Here is a 26,686-nt window from a genome sequence, read left to right as displayed (position 1 = left end):
GATAAACGTGATTTACATACTGTAGTTGATCATCATGAATTCATTATTATGAGCTGAAGAAGCCTACACTAATAGGGCATATGAAGGAATATAGAGGGAACTTGCACAAAAACCAGACCCTGTACAATTAGCAAGTTCCCTGAATAAAAAGAAAAATAAGAGTCTTTGCATACATGCGTACATGAGCGAGTGGGCATAACTATTCAGAAGGTATAAGAAGAATTAAGAGGTACAAGGAAAGCAATGGGACGATGACAGACATCACGCCAGTCGTTGACCACGACGTTGACAATGACAGTTTAAAGGATTTTAAGTTTGACTTGTCAGATGGCATTAGCTAGAGTCCTATAACCGAAAACGTATTTCATCCAGGTAGTGCCAGAATAGATTACCATTTCAAGCAAAAAGACAATATTCAGCAATTGAGAAACACGGAGTTTGATTTTGGAATTCCTCTTAAAGCCAGAGGTTTGCTCACGAAGAGCAAAGATGACATCAGACACAAACAACTTGATTATTGCATTTAAAAACATTATAAACAAGTGAGGACAGGACATCGTACACATTGTTTTCATTTTCGCAATGCACGGAAGAATGGAGACGGTTCCGGTATCCTGTCGAAGTCGCATCGGAGGAGCAAGCGGAAAACGACACGGAAATGTGGGTGGTTAAAGCCGTAGATGATTGGATTGATGATGCTCGATGCACACAGGAGCAGAGCAATGTACACAAGTACCCTACCGCTGTTAGGGATTGATACGGCAATCGCATATGGAACGATCGACACGAAGAACCCGCAAACGACGTAGAGAAGATTTCGAGTGATCTGTATCTCTCGCTTCGACGGCATCTTCGGGCCATTCCCTTCCCGCGCTTCACTACTTCTCCCATGCCTTAGGGTGGTCTGCGACGTGGAATGCTGATGGGTAAAAGATGTTGTCTGGTTCCCGTCATTCGAAATGCGCGTACGTGCTAAGAACATTTTCTGTCGTAAAAACCTATATATCTTACCGTATGCAACAACTACAATTATGAAACAGGTGAGCAGAATGAAAGCGGAGAGATATTCATAAATTAAAGCGTACCTGCTGTCTCCATCTATCAGGCATATTTTGTATTTCTTGGTGTAACCAATTGTCCCAAAACCAATTTGAGTTAACACCATTGTGGTGAGAATGAAAACCCAAAGAAGCAGGATCATGGCCGTCATTTTTCCAGTAGAAAAGATTCTCTTATACGTCCTGCGCTCGGTGGTGATGATAACGTAGCGATTGATTGCTATGAGCGTTAGCGTGATCACGCTGGCGATGGCGGAAGAAATAGCGATTCCACCGATGATGCTGCAGAGAGCATCAGGGAGCAGTGGTCCTGTGGTGCTGAGAACATTTACGACTTGGAATGGCAATCCAAGACAGGAAAATAGATCAGTGACACTCAGACTCACCACAAAAGCGTTGGTAGAGGTTTGAAGCTTCTGAGACACTGCGACTGCCACCAAGACTAAAGAGTTACCGATTACTCCAACCAAAAAGATAGCAAGGAGCATCACGGAGACAGCGATGCGCTGACGGTAGTCGGTGAACTCGAAGCCCGACGAGGCTGGCTGTGCAGTTGAATTCAGCAGCGATATATTGCGATAGTGGCTACTACCTAGTTCGGTTTCGATATCAAGCTCCATATTCAATATAAATTACTAAAGTTAATGCTCAAGCTCAGTCCCTCTTGTAACAATTTGATGTTACTCTTCGTTCCACAATCATTTTCACTCCACAAAGCCAAATGTGTGACACCAAAATAAGTCTAATCGTGTTGATGTCTGTCTGTTTTAAGAGGCCGTCACCCACAAAAAGCGTCGACGATGAAACGTGTCCATTCCGAAGAAACAAACAGCGCAAAAAGATTTTGTATTAACCGCTCGTCTACTATCTGTTTTTTTTTTCTTATTTCCGCCTTATATTCAAGGTATTGTAACTGCTGTATATGATCTTTGGATGCACGTTGTCATTTTCCGCTTAAAATCATTATCTGCACTTTCTTTGTTAAAAAGTTGTTTCCACTACTTCACAGGCAAATTTAGCGACAGCGATGAAATATCATTGCACGTAAGTCTGTTACACTCCTGTCATGAACTGTAATCCGATTTCTAACTGCTGTGGCAAAGAAAACGCATAGTTTAACCGTTTTGTCCACGTTGTCCGTTGTTATCGTCACAGTGCGAGATGCTGGAGCTAAAGAAAATCGTCATTAGCTGGAGTTTAGTACTTGTTTTCTCCACCAATTTACAAAACTTTCCGACGTCCCGATTCAACATTCAACTCCATCTTACGAATGAGTCCCGATTCAACATGATCTAAATTTAGTTGAACAATCGCACACGCCTCTCCTTTTATAGCATTCAGTAAAAGCCGCATATGCAATGGCTTTTAAAGGCGGACGATCGTCATACCTAATGGTACGTAGACTCCCGGGGACCGTTTCATGAAACTTTTTGTCAGTGATTTACACTGTCAACTGTTAAAAGCTACTGAAATCCTTGCGTCTGATTGGCTGATAGCAAATTTGTCGGTGAAAACCTCGGACGAACTCGTTGATGAAACGCCCCCCTGAACGACCGAAGTTTGTGCATGCAATTGGGCAATGCCAGACTCGGTGTGGGACAATGCTGCCACTGAGACACGTGTGTGTGTGTGCGTGTGTGTGTACGCATCATACACAAACATTAGGGAGTTTTAGATTTTAGACGCGCGGACGTTCAAACAAAAAAAAAATGTTCTGAGCGTGCGCAGAAGCGCGGGTCAAGTTGACGCACGCTTCTGCTCACGCTCAGAACATGTTTTTTTTTTCCCTCTGAACGTCCGCGCGTCTAAAATCTAAAGCTCCCTATTGACCGCGAGCTGCGGTGATTGGAGGAGATAGGCCAGAAGACGCGTGGCTCTTTTGGCCTTCTTCATGCGCATGCGCACTGAGAGTGTGCTTCCATTCGGAAGCTCTCGTAGCTCGTTCGGACAGCCTTTTTGGGTCAGGAGATTTGTAGCACAGACCTCTTGTAGTCTAGAGTGTTGTTCGCTGACCCATTGAGCCACCGCTACTCATTCGGGGTAACTACATTTGATACAGAATGGGGGAGGCAGCATGTTGCGTTCGTCTCCGTGCCGCACAAACCACTCGCCACGATTGTATGGCTTTAATAACGTGCGTAATTCGAGGCAGACAATAGCAATATCCGCGTGAGTGCTTTAGCTAAAGGGCGTTTGGTTTAGATTTATTGCGGCAATCCACTGCCTAATTGAAAGATTGCAATATGTACAAGTTAGAATTAGATTGAGTGGGAGCGCTGTGGCATAGTGGATAAGACTCCCGACTCCCGATCGGAGGACCCGAGTTCGAATCCCGCCCAGCGCTTACGTCCTTGGACAAGATGTCTTACCCACCATGCCCCTCTCGACCCAGGTGTACAAATGGGTACCTGGCAACGCTGGGGTAATGATAATGGCAGGGCCCTCTGGTAGAGCAGTGGCAACACTGAAGAGGTTACCCTGGGTAAGTAAGACCTTATTATTATTATTATTATTATTATTATTATGATTATGATTATTATTATTATTATTATTATTATTATTATTTCTAATGTTCTCTGTAGTAATGACACTGAAAGAAAATATAATCACTCTTAATACGCAGATCAACAGTGAAAGAAATATGATACTGCCACTGTATATTGTACAGAATGTGTGACACGAAAGAAACAAGGAGAAGAAAGAGAACGATAAAGGAGCAGAAAATGAATAGAAAATGGTAGTAAAGGGAAGGGGAAGAAGAAAAAAGAGAAAAGAAAATAGACATAGGCTCGAGACTTAGAGGGAGAGAAAGAGAGAGAGAGAGAGAGAGAGAGAGAAGATGCATTGAGAAAGAGAAGGGGAAAGAAGGAGACCAGTGTGCCCGGCAGACCGTCTGGGTCTTCTAGCGCACTCTTTGTCAAACCACACCCCTGGGTCCTCTGCTATGGCACAACCTTTCTTATCCTACTACACCCTCTGGGTCTTCTGGCACACCCTGTGGCACACCACACCCCTGGGTCTTCTGGAACACCTTCTGTCACTCCACACCCCCTGCGTCTTCTGGCACACCCTTTGTCAGACCACAACCCTGGGTCTTCTTGCATACCCTTTGTCACACTACACCACCGGGTCTTGTGGCACACCCTTTCTCACTACACCCCTGGGTCTTCTGGCGCATCCGTTGTCATAACACACCTCCGTGTGTCTTCTGGCACACTCTTTGTCATACCATACCCCTGGGTCCTATGGCACAGCACCCTTTGTCACACCACATCCTCTGGGTCTTCTGGCACACCCTTTGTCAAACTACACCCCTGGGTCTTCTGGCACACCCTTTGTCAGATCACACCCCTGGGTCTTCTGGAATACCCTTTGTCACACCACACCCCTGGGTCTTCTGGCACACCCTTTGTCAGATCACAACCCCTGGGTCTTCTGGTACACCCTTTGTTACACCACACCCCCTGGGTCTTCTGGCACACCCTTTGTCACACCACACCCCTGGGTCTTCTGGCACACCCTTTGTCACACAACTCCCCCTGGGTCTTCTTGCACACACTTTGTCACACCACACGCCCTGGGTCTTCTGGCACACTCTTTGTCATACCACACCCCTGGGTCCTCTGGCACAGCCTTTCTTACACCACACCCTCTGGGTCTTCTGGCACACCCTTTCTCACACCACACTCCTTGGGTCTTCTGACGCACCCTTTGTTATACCACGCCCACTTGGTCTACTGGCACACCCTTTGTCACACCACATCCCCGTGAGTCTCCTGACACACCCTTTGTCACACCACACCCCCTGGGTCTTCTTGAACACCCTTTGTCATACCACACCCTCTGGGTCTTCTTGAACACCCTTTGTCATACCACACCCTCTGGGTCTTCTGGTACACCCTTTGTCACATCGCAGCCCTGGGTCTTCTGGCACACTCTTTGTCACACCACACCCCCCCCCCCCCGGGTCTTCTGGAACACCCTTTGTCACACCACACCCTCTGGGTCTTCTGGCACATCCTTTGTCACACCACACCCTCTGGGTCTTCTGGCACACCCTTTATCACACCGCAGCCCTGGGTCTTCTGGCACACCCTTTCTCACACCACACTCCCTGGGTCTTCTGACGCACCCTTTGTTATACCACGCCCACTTGGTCTACTGGCACACCCTTTGTCACACGACACCCTAGGTCTTCTGGCACAGCCTTATTGGCGTATCTAGGGAAAACGGCGAAAATTGCGCTCTTGGTTTCTTAAAGAGTGTTCAACCCCAACCCCATTCCGGGAGGGACTTTAAAAAAGTCCAGATGATATGCTTTTTTCAAGCACTTAAAAGGGGTCTTTTGAGGGTGATTTAAATGTAATAAATTTTGGTAGATTTTGGCGAGCGAGCGCAGCGAGCGAGCAGATTTTTTTTTTTTTTTTTTTTCAGCTTACAAATCATGGAACTCTTGGTTTTTTTTTTGGTTATTTAATCTTACAATTCTAATCAAGATATAATGACGGCCTTATAGATAACGATTTATACCAACAAACTGAAGACATGAAAAAATACTCTAAATTAGTACGAGCAAGTGAGCCGAAATTTATATATTTCTGTGTAGGAAACATAGCACTTATCTGTTAGTTCCTTGTACTTGTAAATCATACAATGCTGACACACTGTTATATGGTGGCTTGCCTTGTATATTAGATAACAGATCATTGATAATTGAATCCAAAAGGTTGCTAAAACCTACAAATCAGTGTGAGCATTTTCTGAACATGTTCGTATATAAGAGGTACGGGATTCTCTTCAATATATGGTTGATAATTCAAGTAATTATTAATATTATTGTATGATGGCTGATCCGGCTGGATTTATGAATGGGGATATAATTATACTGACAACCCCCCCCCAAAAAAAAAAAAAAAAAAAAAACAAAAACAAAAACAAAAACAAAAACAAAAACAAAAACAAAAACACACAAAAAAAAACACGACAAAGCATAAGAGTTAGTGCAAGCGAGCGCAGCGAGTTAGGTCCTCTTATTATTCACTTAGGTTGTCAAATAGCTATTATCGTATAATTCCCAATAATGGTACGGTGGCCAATTGATAAAAGATACATATATATATAAGTTGGAGAGAGGCATATGTATGTTGTAGAGCGTCAAAATTCTTGTTATTGAAAAGGAAATGCTGGAGTTTTCTTCAGAACATGTATTTAGTTGTGAATTACGTTTTATCCTAGATACACCACTGCTAAAACTGTGCCCTTATAAAGACTTTTTTTTTGTGATTACTGCCAGGCAACTACATTATGTACCTTAAATTTAGCAGAACTGCAGAAAAAGTGGAATAGTTAAGCACCCTAATTTGTCATACATGAAACTTGTTCTTTAGATTTCTCATAATTGTATATGTCGCCCCCTTGTGTCCAAAAATGGGTATTCAGGTATAAACATTGTGTATACTGATTTGTTGTTGTTCTTGTTGTTTTTAATGAGGAAATGTCTGTGATGACTTATACAAGATTTGGGGGTAGTATATTGAATTGCTAATGAAGTGAATTGAAAAACTTAGAGGTTTTGTTTACTTTTCTTTGTCATGCATTTATTTGTGATTATGTATATTCGAGTTTCTTTGTTGTTGTTGCTGTTGTTATTGCTGTTGTTGTTGTTGTTTTTGGCGACCGCAAGGAGTGGCGCCTGGAGCAGGTACCCCCTTGCCCCACAGCACACCCCTGGTTCTTCTGCCACATCCTTTCTCACAGCACACCCCTTGGTTATTCTGGCACACCCTTTGTTATACCACGCCCACTGGGTCGACAGGCACACCCTTTGTCATACCACACCGTTGGTCTTCTGGCACAGCCTTTCTCATCCTATTACATCCTTTGGGTCTTCTTGCACACCCTTTTTCACACCACACCCCATGGGTCTTCTGGCACATCTTTTCTAAGTCCATACCCCTTGGTTATTCTTGCACACCCTTTGTCACACAATACCACATGGGTCTTCTTGTACACACTTTGTCACACCACAGCCGTGGGTCTTCTGGCACACCCTTTGTCACACAACTCCCCCTTGGTCTTCTTGCACACACTTTGTCACACCACACGCCCTGGGTCTTCTGGCACAGCCTTTCTCACACCACACCCTCTGGGTCTTCTGGCACACCCTTTCTCACACCCCACTCCCTGGGTCTTCTGACGCACCCTTTGTTATACCACGCCCACTTGGTTTACAGGCACACCCTTTGTCACACCACACCCTAGGTCTTCTGTCGCAGCCTTAGTGGCGTATCTAGGGAAAACGGCGAAAATTGCGCTCCTAGTTTCTTAAAGAGTGTTCAACCCCAACCCCATTCCAGAAGGGACTTTAAAAAAGTCCAGATGATATGCTTTTTTCAAGCACTTAAAAGGGGTCTTTTGAGGGTGATTTAAATGTAATAAATTTTGGTAGATTTTGGCGAGCGAGCGCAGCGAGCGAGCAGATTTTTTTTTTTTTTTTTTCAGCTTACAAATCATGGAACTCTTGGTTTTTTTTGGTTATTTAATCTTACAATTCTAATCAAGATATAATGACGGCCTTATAGATAACGATTTATACCAACAAACTGAAGACATGAAAAAATACTCTAAATTAGTACGAGCAAGTGAGCCGAAATTTATATATTTCTGTGTAGGAAACATAGCACTTATCTGTTAGTTCCTTGTACTTGTAAATCATACAATGCTGACACACTGTTATATGGTGGCTTGCCCTGTATATTAGATAACAGATCATTGATAATTGAATCCAAAAGGTTGCTAAAACCTACAAATCAGTGTGAGCATTTTCTGAACATGTTCGTATATAAGAGGTACGGGATTCTCTTCAATATATGGTTGATAATTCAAGTAATTATTAATATTATTGTATGATGGCTGATCCGGCTGGATTTATGAATGGGGATATAATTATACTGACAACCCCCCCCCCCCCCCAAAAAAAAAAAAGAAAAAAAAGAAAAACAAAAGAAAAACAAAAACAAAAACAAAAACACACAAAAAAAAACACGACAGAGCATAAGAGTTAGTGCAAGCGAGCGCAGCGAGTTAGGTCCTCTTATTATTCACTTAGGTTGTCAAATAGCTATTATCGTATAATTCCCAATAATGGTACGGTGGCCAATTGATAAAAGATACATATATATATAAGTTGGAGAGAGGCATATGTATGTTGTAGAGCGTCAAAATTCTTGTTATTGAAAAGGAAATGCTGGAGTTTTCTTCAGAACATGTATTTAGTTGGGAATTACGTTTTATCCTAGATACACCACTGCTAAAACTGTGCCCTTATAAAGACTTTTTTTTTTTGTGATTACTGCCAGGCAACTACATTATGTACCTTAAATTTAGCAGAACTGCAGAAAAAGTGGAATAGTTAAGCACCCTAAGTTGTCATACATGAAACTTGTTCTTTAGATTTCTCATAATTGTATATGTCGCCCCCTTGTGTCCAAAAATGGGTATTCAGGTATAAACATTGTGTATACTGATTTGTTGTTGTTCTTGTTGTTTTTAATGAGGAAATGTCTGTGATGACTTATACAAGATTTGGGGGTAGTATATTGAATTGCTAATGAAGTGAATTGAAAAACTTAGAGGTTTTGTTTACTTTTCTTTGTCATGCATTTATTTGTGATTATGTATATTCGAGTTTCTTTGTTGTTGTTGCTGTTGTTATTGCTGTTGTTGTTGTTGTTTTTGGCGACCGCAAGGAGTGGCGCCTGGAGCAGGTACCACCTTGCCCCACAGCACACCCCTGGTTCTTCTGCCACATCCTTTCTCACAGCACACCCCTTGGTTATTCTGGCACACCCTTTGTTATACCACGCCCACTGGGTCGACAGGCACACCCTTTGTCATACCACACCGTTGGTCTTCTGGCACAGCCTTTCTCATCCTATTACATCCTTTGGGTCTTCTTGCACACCCTTTTTCACACCACACCCCCTGGGTCTTCTGGCACATCTTTTCTAAGTCCATACCCCTTGGTTATCCTGGCACACCCTTTGTCACACAACACCACATGGGTCTTCTTGCACACACTTTGTCACACCACAGCCGTGGGTCTTCTGGCACACCCTTTGTCACACAACTCCCCCTTGGTCTTCTTGCACACACTTTGTCACACCACACGCCCTGGGTCTTCTGGCACAGCCTTTCTCACACCACACCCTCTGGGTCTTCTGGCACACCCTTTCTCACACCCCACTCCCTGGGTCTTCTGACGCACCCTTTGTTATACCACGCCCACTTGGTTTACAGGCACACCCTTTGTCACACCACACCCTAGGTCTTCTGTCGCAGCCTTAGTGGCGTATCTAGGGAAAACGGCGAAAATTGCGCTCCTAGTTTCTTAAAGAGTGTTCAACCCCAACCCCATTCCAGAAGGGACTTTAAAAAAGTCCAGATGATATGCTTTTTTCAAGCACTTAAAAGGGGTCTTTTGAGGGTGATTTAAATGTAATAAATTTTGGTAGATTTTGGCGAGCGAGCGCAGCGAGCGAGCAGATTTTTTTTTTTTTTTTCAGCTTTCAAATCATGGAACGCTTGTATTTTTTTTTTTTTGGTTATTTAATCTTACAATCTTACAATCAAAATAGTGACGGCCTTATAGATAACGATTTATACCAACAAACTGAAGACGTGAAAAAATACTCTAAATTAGTACGAGCAAGTGAGCCAAAATCTATATATTTCTGTGTAGGAAACATAGCACTTATCTCTTAGTTCCTTGTACTTGTAAATCATACAATGCTGAAACACTGTTATATGGTGGCTTGCCCTGTATATAAAATAACAGATCATTGATAATTGAATCCAAAAGGTTGCTAAAACCTACAAATCAGTGTGAACATGTTCGTATATAAGAAGTTCGGGATTCTCTTCAATATTATGGTTGAAAATTCAAGTAATTATTAACATTATTGTACGATGGCTGATCCGGCTTGGTTCATGAATGGTGATATTTACTGACAACCAACCCCCCCCCCCCCAATAAAAAAAAATGGCAAAGCATAAGAGTTAGTGCAAGCGGGCGCAGCGAGTTAGGTCCTTTTATTATTCACTTAGATAATAGCTATATCGTATAATTCTCAATAATGATACGGTGGCTAATTACTCATATCAATGACAGTCTGATGTATACCTAATTTTCGAACTATTAAGGATCAGAAGTGGGAAAGTGAAAGAAGTGTTTTTGTTGTTGTTGTTGTTGATGTTGTTGATGTTGTTGTTGTTGTTGTTGTTGTTGTTGTTTTGTAACAGTTAGTACTTGAGTACTTGTATACCGGGAACATGATGCAAACTATACTCTTCCCTAGTACGCATATGGCCATACATGTATTTGCTTTTTTGCTGTCTAGATGTATGTAGCCTATGTCTGCTGTTTGTGACGTGTTTACCTTCCTGCTGCAATGCAAGCACACTTCAATGTCCATCTATATTTCGTACGTATTTTGAATTGGTCTCCCACACTTAGAATTGAAATAAAACCAAAACATGAGGTTATTATACATTCACTTCGCAGAGTAAAATTTGTAAACTTACTAGTCTAGATGGAACATGACACAGGCCTGCCATATATTTACAGTATTTGGCAGAGTTTTTGTATGTCTGTTTAGCTTTTTTTTTTTTTTTGGATATGTGTGTGGTTAAAGCGATTAACTGAACAGAAACCACTTAAGTATATGAAATTGCTATTCGTCCTTCCAGTTTATTTGTGCAAAATTTTTCAAGAGCAAGACTTGAAACAAAATATAGTAACAGGAGCATACACAAATCTAGCGATTAATATTTTCACGACAACTTTTCACTATAAGAAACTCCGATTTTTTCTATCAAAGCATGCTTGATAACATTGCTCTCATCCCAGTATATTCTCCTGATTATGGTTATTCAAGACATTGACAATGAATCATCATCCGCACTCCAATGGTGTACCGGAGGAGCACCGGAGGAGCGAGCGGAAAACGACACGGAAATGTTGATGGTTAAAACCGTAGATGATTGGGTTGATGATGCTCGATGCACACAAGAGCAGAGCAATATACACAAGCACCCTACCGCTGTTCGGGATGGACATGGTAATTGCATACGGAATGATCGACACGAAGAACCCGCAAATGACGTAGAACAGATTTCGAGTGATCTCTATCTCTCGCTTAGACGGCATCTTCAGGCCATTTCCTTCCCGTGCTTCACCGCTTCTCCCACTCCCAGGGGTGGTCTGCGACGTGGAATGCTGATCGCTGAAAGTTGTTGTCTCTATCCCGTCATTCGAAATGCGCGTATTCCTACGTGCTAAGAACATTTTCTGTCGTAAAAACCTATATATCTTACTGTATGCAACAACTACAATTGTGAAACAGGTGAGCTGAATGAAAGCGGAGAGATATTCATAAATGGAAGCGTACCTGCTGTCTCCATCCATCAGGCACATTTTGTATTTTCTGGTGTAACCAATTCTCCCAAATCCTGCAACTTGAGGTAACACCATTGTGGTGAGAGGGAAACCCCAAGAAAACAGGATCATGGCCGTCATGTTACCAACAGAAAAGATTTTCTCGTACACACTGCGCTCGGTGGTGATGATAACGCAGCGATTGATTGCTATGAGCGCCAACGTGATCACACTGGCGATGGCGGAGGAAATAGCGATTCCACCGATGATGCCGCAGCGAGCATCAGGAAGCAGTGGTCCTTTGGTACTAAGAACGTTTGGAAGGGCAATCCAAGACAGGAAAATAGATCAGTGACACTCAGACTCACCACAAATGCGTTGGTAGAGGTTTAAAGCTTCTGAGACACCGCGACTGCTACCAAGACTAAAGAGTTACCGACTACTCCAACCAAAAAGATAGCAAGGAACATCACGGAGACAGCGATGCGCTGACGGTAGTCGGTGAGCTCGAAGCCCGACGAGGCATGCTGTGGAGTCGAAGACAGCAGCGATATATTCTGATAGTTGCCACTACCTAGTTCGGTTTCGATATCAAGCTCCATATTCAATATGAATTACTGAAGTCAATATCGTATACTCAAGTTCAAACCCTCTTGTAATAATTCGATGTTACTCTTCGTTCCACAAGAATTTCCACTCCACAAAGCCAAATGTGTGACACCAAAATAAGCCTAATCGCGTTTTTTCACAAAAATCGTCGACGATGAAACGTATTCATTCAGAAGAAACAGACATCGCGAATGAATTTTGTGTTAACCGCTCGATTTGTACCTGTTTTTGTTGAGAATCTTATTTCCGCCTTCTATTCAAGGTATATATAGCTACTGATGGTCTATGGATGCATACTATTTTCCGCTTAAAGCCGTTGTCTGTACTTTCTTCTTAAAAAAAAAAATGAAATGCAAATGGTCAAGTAGACTTTAGTTTCTACTTCTTCAGTGGAAAATAACTTCATCAGGAGGTAAACTATTTGCGAACTCATGATTTAGTGACAGTGATGAAATATCACTGCACGTAAGTCTACATTCCTGTCATATGCTAAACTCCGATTTCCAAGTGTTATTTGGCGAATTGATTTTGCTTTTGTGAATTATCATACGTGTTACGGTAAACACTTGCAGACCTTATACATAAGTCATGGAGATAGGCAAGTTTGCGTAGTACCTCGATCCTTGCTGAAATTACCGATTTTAGCGGTCATCGATCACCATCACTACGAGCGATGTGACGATGCCGATTTGATGCTTTATTTCACTTGTTTACTTTCATTTCCAACGAAAATGCAATGACAGCAAAACATTTTGCAAATAGGCCTACATAATTATTCAACAACATCAACACCAATGCCAGAGGCGGATCCAGAAGGGGGCGCACCGGGGCCTGCGTCCCCTCTTTATTATTATTTTTTTTTTTTGGTTAAAACAAAAGAAATGAAAAGAATAAAAGAGGCGAGGGAACAAGTGCGCCTTCTTTCATTTTGTAAAGGCGCCTCCCCTTTATGGAATTCCTGGATCTACCCCTGAATGCAGATAAAGCTGAGCATCAAGTGATGGACCAATCTGCACAGATTTAAAGATTTGCTCTTTACAACCCAAAAGTGCAGTGGGCACTTATCTTCTAGAAGATTTCAAGTCCTAGGTTTCGTTTTCTTTTTGTGGCTTGATTTCGTCCCTGTTCTTCCATACACGCTCTCATTTCCTCATTACTTGTAAAAAAAAAAAAAAAAACATTTCTCGGCACGCTGGCATTGTTACATTATCCAACATTATGTTGAAATAAACACGAGTACTCTGCGTATACATTACACAGCTATCAAAATATTATAAAAAAACGAAAATAGTTATACCGAAAACAGACTACGTCATTAAAGACGGAAAAACTAAAAAAAAATAATTTCTGAAAATAAAAGAAGATCAATTCTGTGAGTCAGCTTCCTGGTAGAGACAAGAACCACATAGAAATCAAAATTGGCAACTGTGCCTTACTGCAATGTACTAGGCATTGGGTCTTGGGTCTTGGGTCTTGGGTCTTGATACTAGATTCTGAAATCCCCATGGACTTAATACACAGGCCACCAGGTTCCTGTAATGAACGGGTTAAGGCAGTAAGTTGCGTGTGCTTATATAGTTATTCACAAAACTCATTAATTGCTGAAACAAAATGGTATATTAGCTATCAGGTGGTAAAGTACATGAAGATGCACTTCCCGTTATGAAAAGTGAGACAAAGAGAAAGCACTGGAAAGAGAGAGAGAGAGAGAGAGAGAGAGAGAGGGGGGGGAGAGAGAGAAGAGGACCTATGTCGAGGCCATGTCATTGATATACTAGGTGTTACAAAAAAAAACAACACATTTCCAACGTTTGATCCTTAATGGCTAAAAAAACTACATATCAGACAACACTTACGTTGATGATATTTATGAGCAATAGATGTACGATAGGGTACAGTTTTGTTTGAGGTGATTTAAAAATGAAAGTAGGCCCTATGAATCAGTTTCATCAAATTCAAGATTTATCTGTAAGCTTGATTTCGGATTTTGTTCTATTTCCAGCCGTCTGTACTAAACTTTCACTTTCTTTGAAAGCACACACTCACATACACATCACTGCTTCCTGCTATGTGTAAAGTTCAATTTTGTACAGAGGGTCCAAATTTGACCAAATCTGGAACTAAACTTTAAAGTTAATCATGGATTTAATGAAAGTGCTCTCGTATGCAAAGCACATCCAACAAAATCATACACTATTCAGATATCACTCATATCAATGTCAGTGTTTTTATGACGTATAGTTATCGAACTACAACTTGTATAACCCATTAAGGATCAAAAGTTGGAAATCTTTTTTTTTTTTGTAACACGTAGTACTTGTATACCGGGAACATAATGTAAACTACTCTTCCCTATACGCATGTGGCTATTTTTTTTTCTGTCTAGATGTATGTAGCCTATGTCTTCTCTTTGTGATGTGTTTACTTTCTTGCTGCAATGCAAGCACACTCCAATGTCCATCTATTTTTCGTAGGTATTTTGAATTGGTCTCCCACACCTAGAATAGAAATAAACCAAAACAGGAGGCTATCAAACATTCACTTCGCAGCTAAAAATTTGTAGACTTACTAGTCTAGATGGAACATGAAACAGGCCTGCAACCATCTTTACAGTACTGTATTTGGCAGAGTTTTTATTTGTCTGCTTAGCTTGTTTATTTTTTTTTTGATATGTTGTGTAAGGTTACAGCGATTAACTGAACAGGAACCACTTACATCAAATTGCCATTCGTCCTTCCAGTTTATTTGTGACCCTGCACCTCAAAACAAACAAAAAGTCGCCAGACATGAATTTTTAGTTAAGACCATATTCTAAAAGAGCAGACTTTAAGCTTTAAAATGATGTATAACTCAAATCAAATGGACTCTCTTAACCTATCTAAATATTGGAAAGAAAGCGCAAACGCAGGAAAAGTGTGAACTGAGAAAAGGGGCTCTGAAGTACAGTGTCTATTCAAGCGCTTAATCTTTACCAAACCGTGCTGGCTGTGCGATGAATGGGACAAAAAACAGGAAGTAAACCACCAGAGTAACAACAATGAAGAGATTATCAGATTAAACTGAAATTAAGCATGCCTCATTAACACATTCTGTCCATAATTAGTGCCAACTTTCAAAGCAGTGGCACTATCCTCTCAAAAGTTATTAGAGTTGAAAGCGAAGAGTGTGGACAAGATTTTTTCAGAAATGAAAAAGGAATTCTAAAGACACACCTAATCACACTATTCTACCAAAAATTTTCGAGATAGACTGCTAAAAAAACACACTTTCCTGCCCGTTTTATGATACCAAATTCTAGCATAACGTAAAAGAAGACCCGCTCTTTCAGAAAATATGAAAAAGTCAACTTCGGCTAGGTTGACCCATTTCACTTATTTTCAGTCCTCACGCAAAATCAGTGTGTGCGACTTTATGTTCGTTTTGAGGTGCACGGTCACATTTGAGCAAAATTTTCCAGGAGCTGGACTTGAAAAAATAAAGTAACAGGAACATACTCAAATCTAACGATTAATATTTTCACGACTACTTTTCACTACTAGAAATTCCGATATTTACTATCAAAGCATGCTTGATAACATCGCTCTCATCCCAGTATACTATTTTCTCATGATAATGTTTATTCAAGACATTGACAATGAATCGTGTATGTGCTATAGGACTATGAAGCCATTGAGACCTACTGACCGAAAGTTGTAGCCTTTGAATTATAATAATGGCCATATTGTTAAACATTCTTTTCTCCACACTCGTGGTAACAATAGTTGCGGACATAGACACCATGTATACACGGCTAAAAATCTCACAGCGGTATTGTTATCTTCAATAATGATCGCTGCCGTATTGAAGGATTGAAGTGGACGAATCAATAAGAAATGTGTTCGCCGTCAGTAGGTCGTCACTGCAGTTTCTCCTACCCTGTTGTTTCATTTCATTTCATTTCATTTATTTGTTTTCATATTCAAATAATACAAAATATTGCAAAGTAGTATAATCGATTTATACAAGAAGGTGAAAAGTCATAAAGCACTGATACAAATGCAAACAATAATGTTGCGATAGTTGTACAGCTGCACCTAGAAACGATTGTACAAGGTGAAATGTCGTGAAACATTGATACCAATGCAAACATCAATACTACAAAAGTATAATACATGTACAGCTGCACCTAGAAACGATTGTACAAGGTGAAATGTCATGAAACACTGATAGAAATGCAAACATCAATACTACAAAAGTATAATACATGTACAGCTGCACCTCAGTAGAAACGATTGTACATGAAGGTGAAATGTCATGAAACACTGATACCAATGCAAACATCAATACTACAAAAGTATAATACATGTACAGCTGCACCTAGAAACGATTGTACATGAAGGTGAAATGTCATGAAACACTGATAGAAATGCAAACATCAATATTACAAAAGTATAATACATGTACAGCTGCACCTCAGTAGAAACGATTGTACATGAAGGTGAAATGTCATGAAACACTGATACCAATGCAAACATCAATACTACAAAAGTATAATACATGTACAGCTGCACCTAGAAACGATTGTACAAGGTGAAATGTCATGAAACACTGATACATAATGGAAACATCAATATTACAAAAGTATAATACATGTACAGCTGCACCTAGAAATGATTGTACAAGAAGGTGAAATGTCATGAAACACTGATACCAATGCAAACAATGATGTGTTACAAAAGTATATTATATAGTTAGAGATATCTCGTAAATCAGGGGCGGATCCAGGAATTCCGTAAAGAGGGGGCGCGTTTACAAAATTAAAGGGGGGGGGGCACGCACCCCTCCCCCATTTTTGTCTCGCCCACCGGAGGTGAAGGCGAGACTAAGGGATCCAAATGGCGTCCGTCCGTCGTCCGTCCGTCGTCCGTCCGTCGTCCGTCCGTCGTCCGTCGTCCGTCCGTCGTCCGTCACAAATGTTAAAGTTTACCTGCAAGACTCTCTTATGATGCATAACTTGGCAACTGTTACAGCAATGGCAGCCACACTTGGGTGATAGAAGCACTAGGGGTATCTTCATGTTATGGTGTTGTCAGAGGTCATGTGATGATGTCAAAGGTCATTTGAGGTCATATATTAAAGAGTATGTGCAAGACTCTCTTTTCTACGTTAAAGTTTACCTGCAAGACTCTCTTTTGACAAATAACTTCACATAAGTTGCTTGGATTACAACCTAACTTGGGTCATAGATGCACTGGGGGTACCTTCATGTTATGGTGCCGTTGGAGGTCACCGGATAAGGTCAAAGGTCATTTGAGGTCATACGTTAAAGTTTACTTGCAAGACTCTCTTATCACATGTAACTCGACACATGTTGCTACAATGGCAATCAAACTTGGGTGATGGATGCACTGGGGGTACCTTCATGTTATGGTGCCGTAAGAGGTCACATGATAAGGTCAAAGGTCATTTCAGGTCATACGTTAAAGTTTACTTGCAAGACTCTCTTATCACACGTAACTCAGCACATGTTGCTACAATGGCAATCAAACTTGGGTGATGGTAGATGTCTCTTGGGAAGTTGAAGGTAACCACAAGGTCAAAGGTTACAGACAGGGGTCAACGAACTTTTAGGGCCCAATGTTAAGTTTTTAGGGCGCATTTCGTTTATGGCTCATAACTTTTGATCCCTTTGTCCGTGTGTGACCAAACTTGGATGGAAGATGTCCCTTGGGGAGGTGAAGGTCGTCACAAGGTCAAAGGTCACAGACAGGGGTCAACAAACTTTTAGGGCCCAATGTTATGTTTTTAGGGCACGTTTTGATTGTGGCTCATAACTTTTGATCCCTATGTCCGTTTGTGACCAAACTTGGACAGTAGATGTCCCTTGGGGAGTTAAAGGTTATCACAAGGTCAAAGGTCAGAGAAAGGGGTCAATAAATTTTTAGGGCCTGATGTTAAGTTTTTATGGCGCGTTTCGATTACGGCTCATTACTTTTGATCCCTTTGTCCGTTTGTGACCAAACTTGGATGGTAAATGTCCCTTAGGGTGTTCAAGGTCACCACAAGGTCAAAGGTCATAAGCAGGTCAATTAACTTCTGGGAGTTATAAAAAATATTAATTCCTTGTGCGCGAATGGGCGAGACACAATTTGGCGATTGCCTTGTTTTCTTTTTATTTCTTTTTTTTTCAACAAAAATAAAGGGGGGGGGGGCGTGCGCCGGTTGCGGTCCTCCCTGGATCCGCCCCTGTAAATGGCTATCTTCGAGCTAACTCAATAGCTATAGTAACGGTGCCTAGTTACGAGTCTATCCTCGAAGATAGCTATCCTCGAGGGTAGGGATATCGTCTTAACATAACTTTAGATACACGTGATTTACATAATGAAGTTGATCATCATAAATTCACTGTAATGAGCCCAAGTAGCCCGAGCTAATAAGGAATATGGGGTGGGGGTATGGAGTGAACTTGCACAAAAAGCAGAGTTGAGGTACAATTAGCAAGTTTCCTCAGTAAAAAAAAAAACAACAACAAAACAAAACAAAACAATAAGAGTCTTTGCACACGTGTGTACATGAACGAGTGGGTATAACTATTCAGAAGGTATAAGAAGAAGAGGTACAAGTAAAGCAATGGGACGATGACAGACATCACGCCAGTCGTTGACCACGACGGTTACAATAACTGTTTAAAGTTTTTTTTTTTGACTTGTCAGATGGCAGTAGCTATAGAGTCCTATGACCGAAAATTTATTCCAAGAAGTTGTGCCAGAATAGATTACCATCTCAATCAAAAAGATTCTGCAATTTAAACACGCAGTTTAATTTTGGAATTCCTCTTAAAGCCAGATGTTTGGTGACGAAGAGCAAAAGTGACAGCAGACACAAACAACTTGATTGATCGCATTTAAAAACATAATAAACCAGTGAGGACAGGACATCGTACACATTGTTTTCATTTTCGCAATGCACGGAAGAATGGAGACGGTTCCGGTATCCGGTCGAAATCGCATCGGAGGAGCGAGCGGAAAACGATACGGAAATGTGGGTGGTTGAAGCCGTAGATGATTGGGTTGATGATGCTCGATGCACACAAGAGCAACGCAATGTACACAAGCACCCTACCGCTGTTCGGGATTGACATGGTAATCGCATACGGAACGATCGAAACGAAGAACCCGCAAATGACGTAGAACAGATTACGCGTGATCTGTATCTCTCTCTTAGACGGCATCTTCGGGCCATTCCCTTCCCGCGCTTCACTACTTCTCCCATGCCTTGGGGTGGTCTGCGACGTGGAATGCTGATCGATGAAAGTTGTTGTTGTTGTTGCTATGCTGCCGTCCGTGTTCCCGTCATTTGAAATGTGGAAAGTTCTACGTGCAAAGAACATTTTCTGTCGTAAACTCATATATATCTTACCGTATGCAACAACTATGATAATGAAACAGGCGAGTTGAATAAAAGCGGAGAGATATTCATAAATGAAAGCGTACCTGTTGTCTCCATCCATAAGGCACAATTTGTATTTCTTGGTGTAACCAATTCTCCCAAAACCTGCAACTTGAGGTAACACCATTGTGGTGAGAGGGAAAACCCAAGATAACAGGATCATGGCCGTCATGTTTCCAGTAGAAAAGATTCTCTCATACGTCCTGCGCTCGGTGGTGATGATAACGCAGCGATTGATTGCTATGAGCGCCAACGTGATCACGCTGGCGATGGCGGAAGAAATAGCGATTCCACCGATGATGCCGCAGAGAGAATCAGGAAGCAGCGGTCCCCTGGTGCTGAGGACATTCGTGACTTGGAATGGCAATACAAGACAAGAAAAGAGATCGGTGACACTCAGACACACCACAAAAGCGTTGGTAGAGGTTTGAAGCTTCTGAGACCATGCGACTGCCACCAAGACTAAAGAGTTACCGACTACTCCAACCAAAAAGATAGCAAGGAGCATCACGGAGACAGCGATGCGCTGACGGTAGTCGGTGAATTCGAAGCCCGACGTGGCTGGTTGTGCAGTCAAAGACAGCAGCGATATATTGCGATAATGGCCACTGCCTTGCTCGCTTACGATATCAAGCTCCATATTCAATATGAATCACTAAGGTTAATGCTCAAGTTCAATCCCTCTTGTAACAGTTTGATGTTACTCTTCGTTCCACAATAATTTTCACTCCACAAAGCCAAATGTGTGACACCAGAATAAGCGCGCTGAAGGCTGACTGTTTTCAGAGGCCGTTACCATGTACACCTTTTACAAAAAGCGTCGACGTTGAAACATTTTCATTCCGAAGAAACAAATGACGGAAACGAATTTTTTATTGACCGCTCGTCTTTTGTCTGTTTTTGTTGAGAATCTTATTTCCGCCTTCTATTGAAGGTATTGCTATTGCTATGGTCTATGCATATCATTTTCCGCTTAAAGTCATTGTCTATACTTTCTTCTTTAAAAAAGTGAAATGCTAAAGGGTCATGCAGACTTTAGTTTCTACCACTGCACAGACAAATAAGCTTCATCAGAAGGTTAACTATTTGCGAAGTCGTGATTTAGCGACACTGATGAATTATATCACTGTAATAAGTCTGTACACCCCTGTCATTAACTACACTCCGATGTCCAACTGTTATATTTTGTCCACGTTGTCCGTTATTATCGTCACAGTGAGAGATGCTGGAGCTAGAAACGAAATTGTCAGTAACCGGAGTTCATTACCTGTTTTCTCCACCAATATTGACAAGCTTTTCCGACTTCCTGGTTCGTTATTCAACTCCACCCGCGAATGAGTCCCGATTCCACAGCTATGATCTAATTGAACAATCGTGCACACTCCTCTCTGCTTATATAGAATTCAATAAAAGCTGCATATCGTCCGCTGAGAATGAGAAGGGCGTTAAGTGGTCTCGAACACTAGTGGCAACTTAACGCCCTTATCATTCTCAGCCGACGATATGCAGTGGTTTAAAATCCCGAGTCTACTTTGAAAGATTGCACTAAGTACACGCTAAAATTAGATTGAGAAAACAGTTTAGATAGATGATCGTGAATCTAGTTCCTAAAGTCCTCTGTAGTAATGAAAATGAAAGAAAACATAATCATTCTTGGTACGCAGATCAATAGTGAAAGACAGAATTATCTTATTTGGAAGCTTTCTGTCCTATATTGTACATAAATGTGTGACATGAAAGAAAATGTAACATAGAAAAGAAAGAGAACGATGGAGGAACAGAAAATGAATAGAAAAGGGAAGGGGAAGAGGAAAAGAAAGAAGGAGAGGGAAGATGAATAAGCTCAAGCGAGAGAGAGGGGGAAGGGAGAGAGAGAGAGAGAGAGAGAGAGAGAGAGAGAAAGGGGGTGGATTGAGAGAGAAGGGAGAAAGAAGGAGACCAGTCGGTTTGACATTACAGCCTGGGTCTTCTGGTGCACTCTTTGCCACACCACACCCCCTGGATATTCTGTCACAGGCTTTTTCACACCACACCCCTTGGGTCTTCTGGCGCACCCTATCTCACACCACACCTCTTGGGTATTATGGCACACCCTTTGTCATAACACACCCCCTGGGTGTTCTGGCACACCCTTTGTCAGATCACACCCCCTGAGTCTTCTGGCACACCCTTTCTCACACCACACCCCATGAGTCTTGTGGCACACCCAGTGGCGTATATAGGGAAAACGGCGCCCGGGGCAAGCGCGAAAATTGCGCCCCTAATTTCTGAAAAAGTGTTCAACCCCAACCCCATCCCGGTAGGGACTTTTAAAAAAAGTCTACATGATATGCTTTTTCAAGCACTTAAAAGGGGTCTTTTGAGGGTGATTTAAATGTAATAAATTTAGATAAATTTTGGCGAGAGAGCGCAGCGAGCGAGCCGAAAATTTTTGCATATTTCTGCGCCATCATCACGTTTTGTGCTTATCTTTTTTGTGTGTGTGAGATAAATTTTGGTGAGCGAGCGCAGCGAACGAGCCAAAAATTTTTGTATTTCAGCTTACAAAACATGGAATTCTTGTCATTTTTTGCTTATTAAATCTTACAATTCTAATCAAGAAAATTAATGGTGACGGCCTTATAGATAACGATTTATACCAACAAACTGAGGACTTGAAAAAATACTCCAAATTAGCACGCACGAGTGAGCCGAAATTTGTATATTTTCGCGCCATCATCACGTTTTGTTCTTATCTCTCTTTTATTTTTTTTTTGAGAAATTTTAGCGAGCGAGCTGAAAATTTCTGTATTTCAGCTTACAAAACATGGAATTGTTGTCGTTTTTTGCTTATTAAACCTTACAATTCTAATAAAGATAAGTGACGGCCTTATAGATGAGAGTGATTTAAATGTAATAAATTTAGATGGATTTTGGCGAGCGAGCGCCGCGAGCGAGCCGAAAATTTTTGTATATTTCCGCGTCATCATCACGTTTTGTTCTTATCTTTTTTTGTGATAAATTTTGGCGAGCGAGCGCAGCGAGTGAGCCGAAAATTTTTGTATTTCAGCTTACAAAACATGGAATTCTTGTCATTTTTTGCTTATCAAATCTTACAATTCTAATCATGAAAATTAATGGTGACGGCCTTTATCGATTTATACCAACAAACTGAGGACTTGAAAAAAAAATACTCTAAATTAGTACGCGCGAGTGAGCCGAAATTTGTATATTTCCGCGTCATCATTATACGTTTTGTTCTTATCTTGTTTGATTTGTTTTTTTTGCGCCCCCCCCCCCCGTATGTTCGACACCTTTGGCGCCCTCGTTTGATCCAAAATGGGCGATCGCTTCAGAACGAAAGAAATAAAATTGCAGCTGCTGCTCCGTGTAACATTTTGCCTTCTAACGATGGCATGTGTGAACACAATATACATTGTCATTTTGTCCGCGTCATCATCACGTTTTGTTCATATCTTCTTTTTTGTATATATGATTTTTGGCTAGCGAGCGCAACGAGCGAGCCGAAATTTCAGCTTTCAAAACATGGAATTCCTGTGTGAACACAATAAACATTGTCATTTTTTTGTTTTTATCTTGTTTGACTTGGTTTTCTCTCCCCCCCCCCCCCTCCCCCACCCCCATTCTCCCTCCTTCCCGGTCCGGGCGATTATTTCTGTGGGTTTTTTTTTTTCTTCTTCTTCTTCTTCTTCTTTTTTCTCCTTTTTTTCTTTTTCTTCTTCGTTTTTTTCTTTCTTTTTTTCTTTTTTTCGTTTTCGGCGCCCCCAAAGAGTGGCGCTCGGGGCACGTGCCCCCCTTGCCGCCCCCCCCCCCTAGACACGCCACTGGGCACACCCTATCTCACAGCACACCCCTGGTTCTTCTGGCACATCCTTTTTCACACCATGCCCTTTTGGGTATTCTGGCACACCCTTTGTCATACCACACTCCTTGGGCCTTCTGGCTCACCCTTTCTCACACCACATCCCCTGGGTCCTCTGGCACACCCTTTCTCACACCACACCCCCTTGGTCTTTAGGTATACCCTTTCAAGCAGAAGCTGAAAATGTGAAAGTTCCGTTTCCTAGATCTCCCCCTTCCCCTTTCGATATCCCCTCATTCGCCATGTATTCTTGCGGTCGGCTACACGTCACTTCCGGTCGACTGGAGTGAAAACAAACAGCTTGCAAGCGCTAAGCCTGCATATTAAATGCGCATACTGCATGCTGTGCATGTGCGACGCGTATAATTTATGTGCAACTCTACGCAGCTCAGACATGGGGACTGTTTTTCATTATTCATTTTGTCATTTGTGCCATCATTCATGAGATACATGCATCATGTCTTGCCAGCAATATTCTAAAAATCTGGATCCTGTCGATCGATCGGTCCCGGTATTTTGCCAAGTTTAAAGGCGGCCGGACTGGACCTGTGCCCGAAATAGCGGCAGGACTCTGGATCAACGACCCGACAAAATGGCCAGATGTGCAGTAGAACCTCTTTGAGTAGGCCCTACCCCGATATCTACGCTTACTTAGTACCTCATAGAAACTTCAGGTAGGTCTAACGTTAGTACTGTAGTACTTAGGGTAGGGTCTAATTTAGAGTAGGCCTAGGGCCTAATCCTGCCGCCCGCACAGCTACAGTACCAGCTTGCGCTAGCGCTATGCTCGCGGGGCGCCCCGGCAGAAAACACGTACAGCGTTCACTCCAGGCTCACGCGAGTGGTTTGTTTTCACTCCAACGCTATCCATGACACCGTGACACGCAAAATACCCGGATGTCCGACCATGAGAATATAGGAAACTTGAAACTATGTTCGTATTTACTCTGCAGCATGCACTGTTACAGCTCTATCACTTTCAGTTCTATTTAAGACATTTTATTAAAGAATCCCTCGGGCACTTGGTGCCCCTTTGAATAAACTGAGTTTCTATTACCCATTAGGGATACTACATGGCACGTTTGGTAAAATCCATCATACATTTTTCAAAAACAGAGGTGAAAATGTGAACATTTTGCTCCAATACTGCCCCCCCCCCCCCGCCCCCTGGATCTGCCATAAGCAAACTTGAAAATACATACATGAATGTCTTCATAGCGTTAACTTATCCCTACCTTTCTGGGTTTTAAGAAGATAAACAAATTGTTGCAAATGTTTGTTTGTTTGTTTGGTTTTATTTCTGCATTTTTTATCATTTCAATTCAAAATAACATCATGAATAATATTTTTTTAAAAACATTTTCAATACAAAATATCGTCATCAATAATATTTTTCAACATTGCAGACGAAAGAAAATGCAGTGCAAACATTGTTTACAAATCTATTATCAACGATGATAAACGATGCCAAATAAAAGGGAATGTTTGTAAGGTGAAAATGCATCAGACCACATATCGTAAGCGTGTGCTTGAAATGATAATGGCCTGAGGAAGTGGTAGTGGACAAAAAAAAAAACTCGAAAAAGAGTGGGAGTGTTAAGTGTAATATTGTGCAAGGTGCATCGTGCTATTAAGTGCGGAAGTTCATGGACCTCAAAATAATGGATAACTATAAATAAAAATGGATCAAAAAATAATTGCATTAAAACCATAGTGCATTGTTTTTTTTCTTTTTTCTTTCAAATAACATTTATTCATATTTCAAACAACAAAGATAACATCAACATTTTCATTTACATGCATAAATTACAGAGAAATTCAAATATAATCAAATAAATCATTTGGAAGATTAAACAAAGGTCTGCCACAACGTGTTTTGTTTACTTCAAGTCTTTTCGGTAATTCTGATAGAAACATATATCGCAATCTACGTTCTCTATTATTAACACCTTTGTGATTACGCAGTACTATAAATTTATGAATACACCAAAAAGCTATATTCATAAAATCATCTACTTCCTCTTCTTCGTTGCTCTTTAACAATAATGTAATATTAATGTCAACAGAAACATGAAAAACTTGCTGAATTAACCAAGAAATATAATTCCAAAAACTTCTGTTCAGTTTGCATGTAATAAAAGCATGTGTTATATCCTCATCTAGCTGACAAACATCAAACTTGTAATTGCTACTTATTTTCCACTTAAACAAATTCATCTTCACTGGTAATAAATTATATAACACTTTAAAATTAAATTCTTTCAACTTATTATCTTTTACTTTGACTGAATTACGTACAAAACAATTATGCCAAATTATCTTCATCCCTAGTACGCCTTCCCAGAAAAAACAACACCTAGTGTATACTCCTTCTTGCTTGATCAATTGATTATAAAAATATTTCGATGTTACATCACATAATCTCTTTACATTTTTTCCAACTTCTAAATGTGGGGTACATATTAATGACATATTCTGCTCTCTGTCCTCAGATAATTGAGTCAACCATATTTTCGGTATAGCCTCCCGCAGTTTCGAATAATCAAAAATTGCCCTTCTTTTACTATTTTTAAATATCAATAATGACATGTCTTCTTCCACCGTTTTGTATTTCCCTCCCAACAAAATGTCTTCTAATCGGATAATACCACTCTGAAACCATTCTTTGTAAAACAGAGGCTTCTTTTTGAAAACAATTTTTGATTGTGCCATAATAAAACGTTCTTTTCAACAGGGGGTTTCTTTCCCAATATCTCTTTGTCTATCAAAGACCAGGCACGCATTATTTCAATATAAAACGAAGGCATATTTTTACCAAATATGGACGTAACATCATACTCTTGAAAATCACTGTTCAATAACAAATCTAAACCCCCAAAACGGTTAAACCAATAGTGAGCAAGGGTTTTCCACATGGCTGTCGTGTCATCAACTATCCTCCCTATCCACCTTAACCTGAAACTTAACACCAGCTTTTCCACATCCACCATTTTTAATCCACCATTTGAATAATTTTTGATAACATCACGCCTTCTTACTTTTTCTACCCGGCTTTGCCATAAAAATCTAAAAAACATCATATTCAACCTTTTCATAATCATAACAGGAACTGAATCAAACATAAGCAAATGTACTATTTGACTAACCACCAAACTTTTCAAAACTATCACTCTCCCCATAAAGGTCAAACTTCTTTTCCTCCAATTATCTAGGAGGCGTTGCATTTTTTCCTACTTATTTTCCCAGTTTGCTTTACATGTGATCTTCTCATTTCGTGAAATAAAAAACCCAAGG

General features: G+C 41.0%; 2 protein-coding genes and 1 pseudogene across 2 annotated transcripts; all 3 read right to left on the bottom strand.

The window, feature by feature from the left end:
• Window positions 1-571: 571 nt before the first annotated feature.
• LOC139718582 (probable G-protein coupled receptor No18) lies at window positions 572-1,678 on the bottom strand. Its single transcript, XM_071630047.1, has one exon. It carries the CDS (start codon window positions 1,676-1,678, stop codon window positions 572-574), a length of 1,107 nt encoding a protein of 368 aa, XP_071486148.1.
• A 9,332-nt stretch (window positions 1,679-11,010) lies between these two features.
• LOC139718581 (G-protein coupled receptor moody-like) lies at window positions 11,011-12,095 on the bottom strand (annotated as a pseudogene).
• Window positions 12,096-19,033: 6,938 nt separating this feature from the next.
• On the bottom strand, window positions 19,034-20,170 carry LOC139718579 (G-protein coupled receptor moody-like). Its single transcript, XM_071630045.1, has one exon. It carries the CDS (start codon window positions 20,168-20,170, stop codon window positions 19,034-19,036), a length of 1,137 nt encoding a protein of 378 aa, XP_071486146.1.
• Window positions 20,171-26,686: the final 6,516 nt, after the last annotated feature.

Source organism: Diadema antillarum, unplaced genomic scaffold (genome assembly GCF_040938485.1).
Source record: "Diadema antillarum isolate AM-2024a unplaced genomic scaffold, OU_Dant_1.0 scf00000097, whole genome shotgun sequence".
In the NCBI taxonomy this organism is placed as follows: domain Eukaryota; kingdom Metazoa; phylum Echinodermata; class Echinoidea; order Diadematoida; family Diadematidae; genus Diadema; species Diadema antillarum.
The sequence above is the reverse complement of the archived record's forward strand: the minus strand, read 5'-3'. Positions and strand labels throughout refer to the sequence as shown.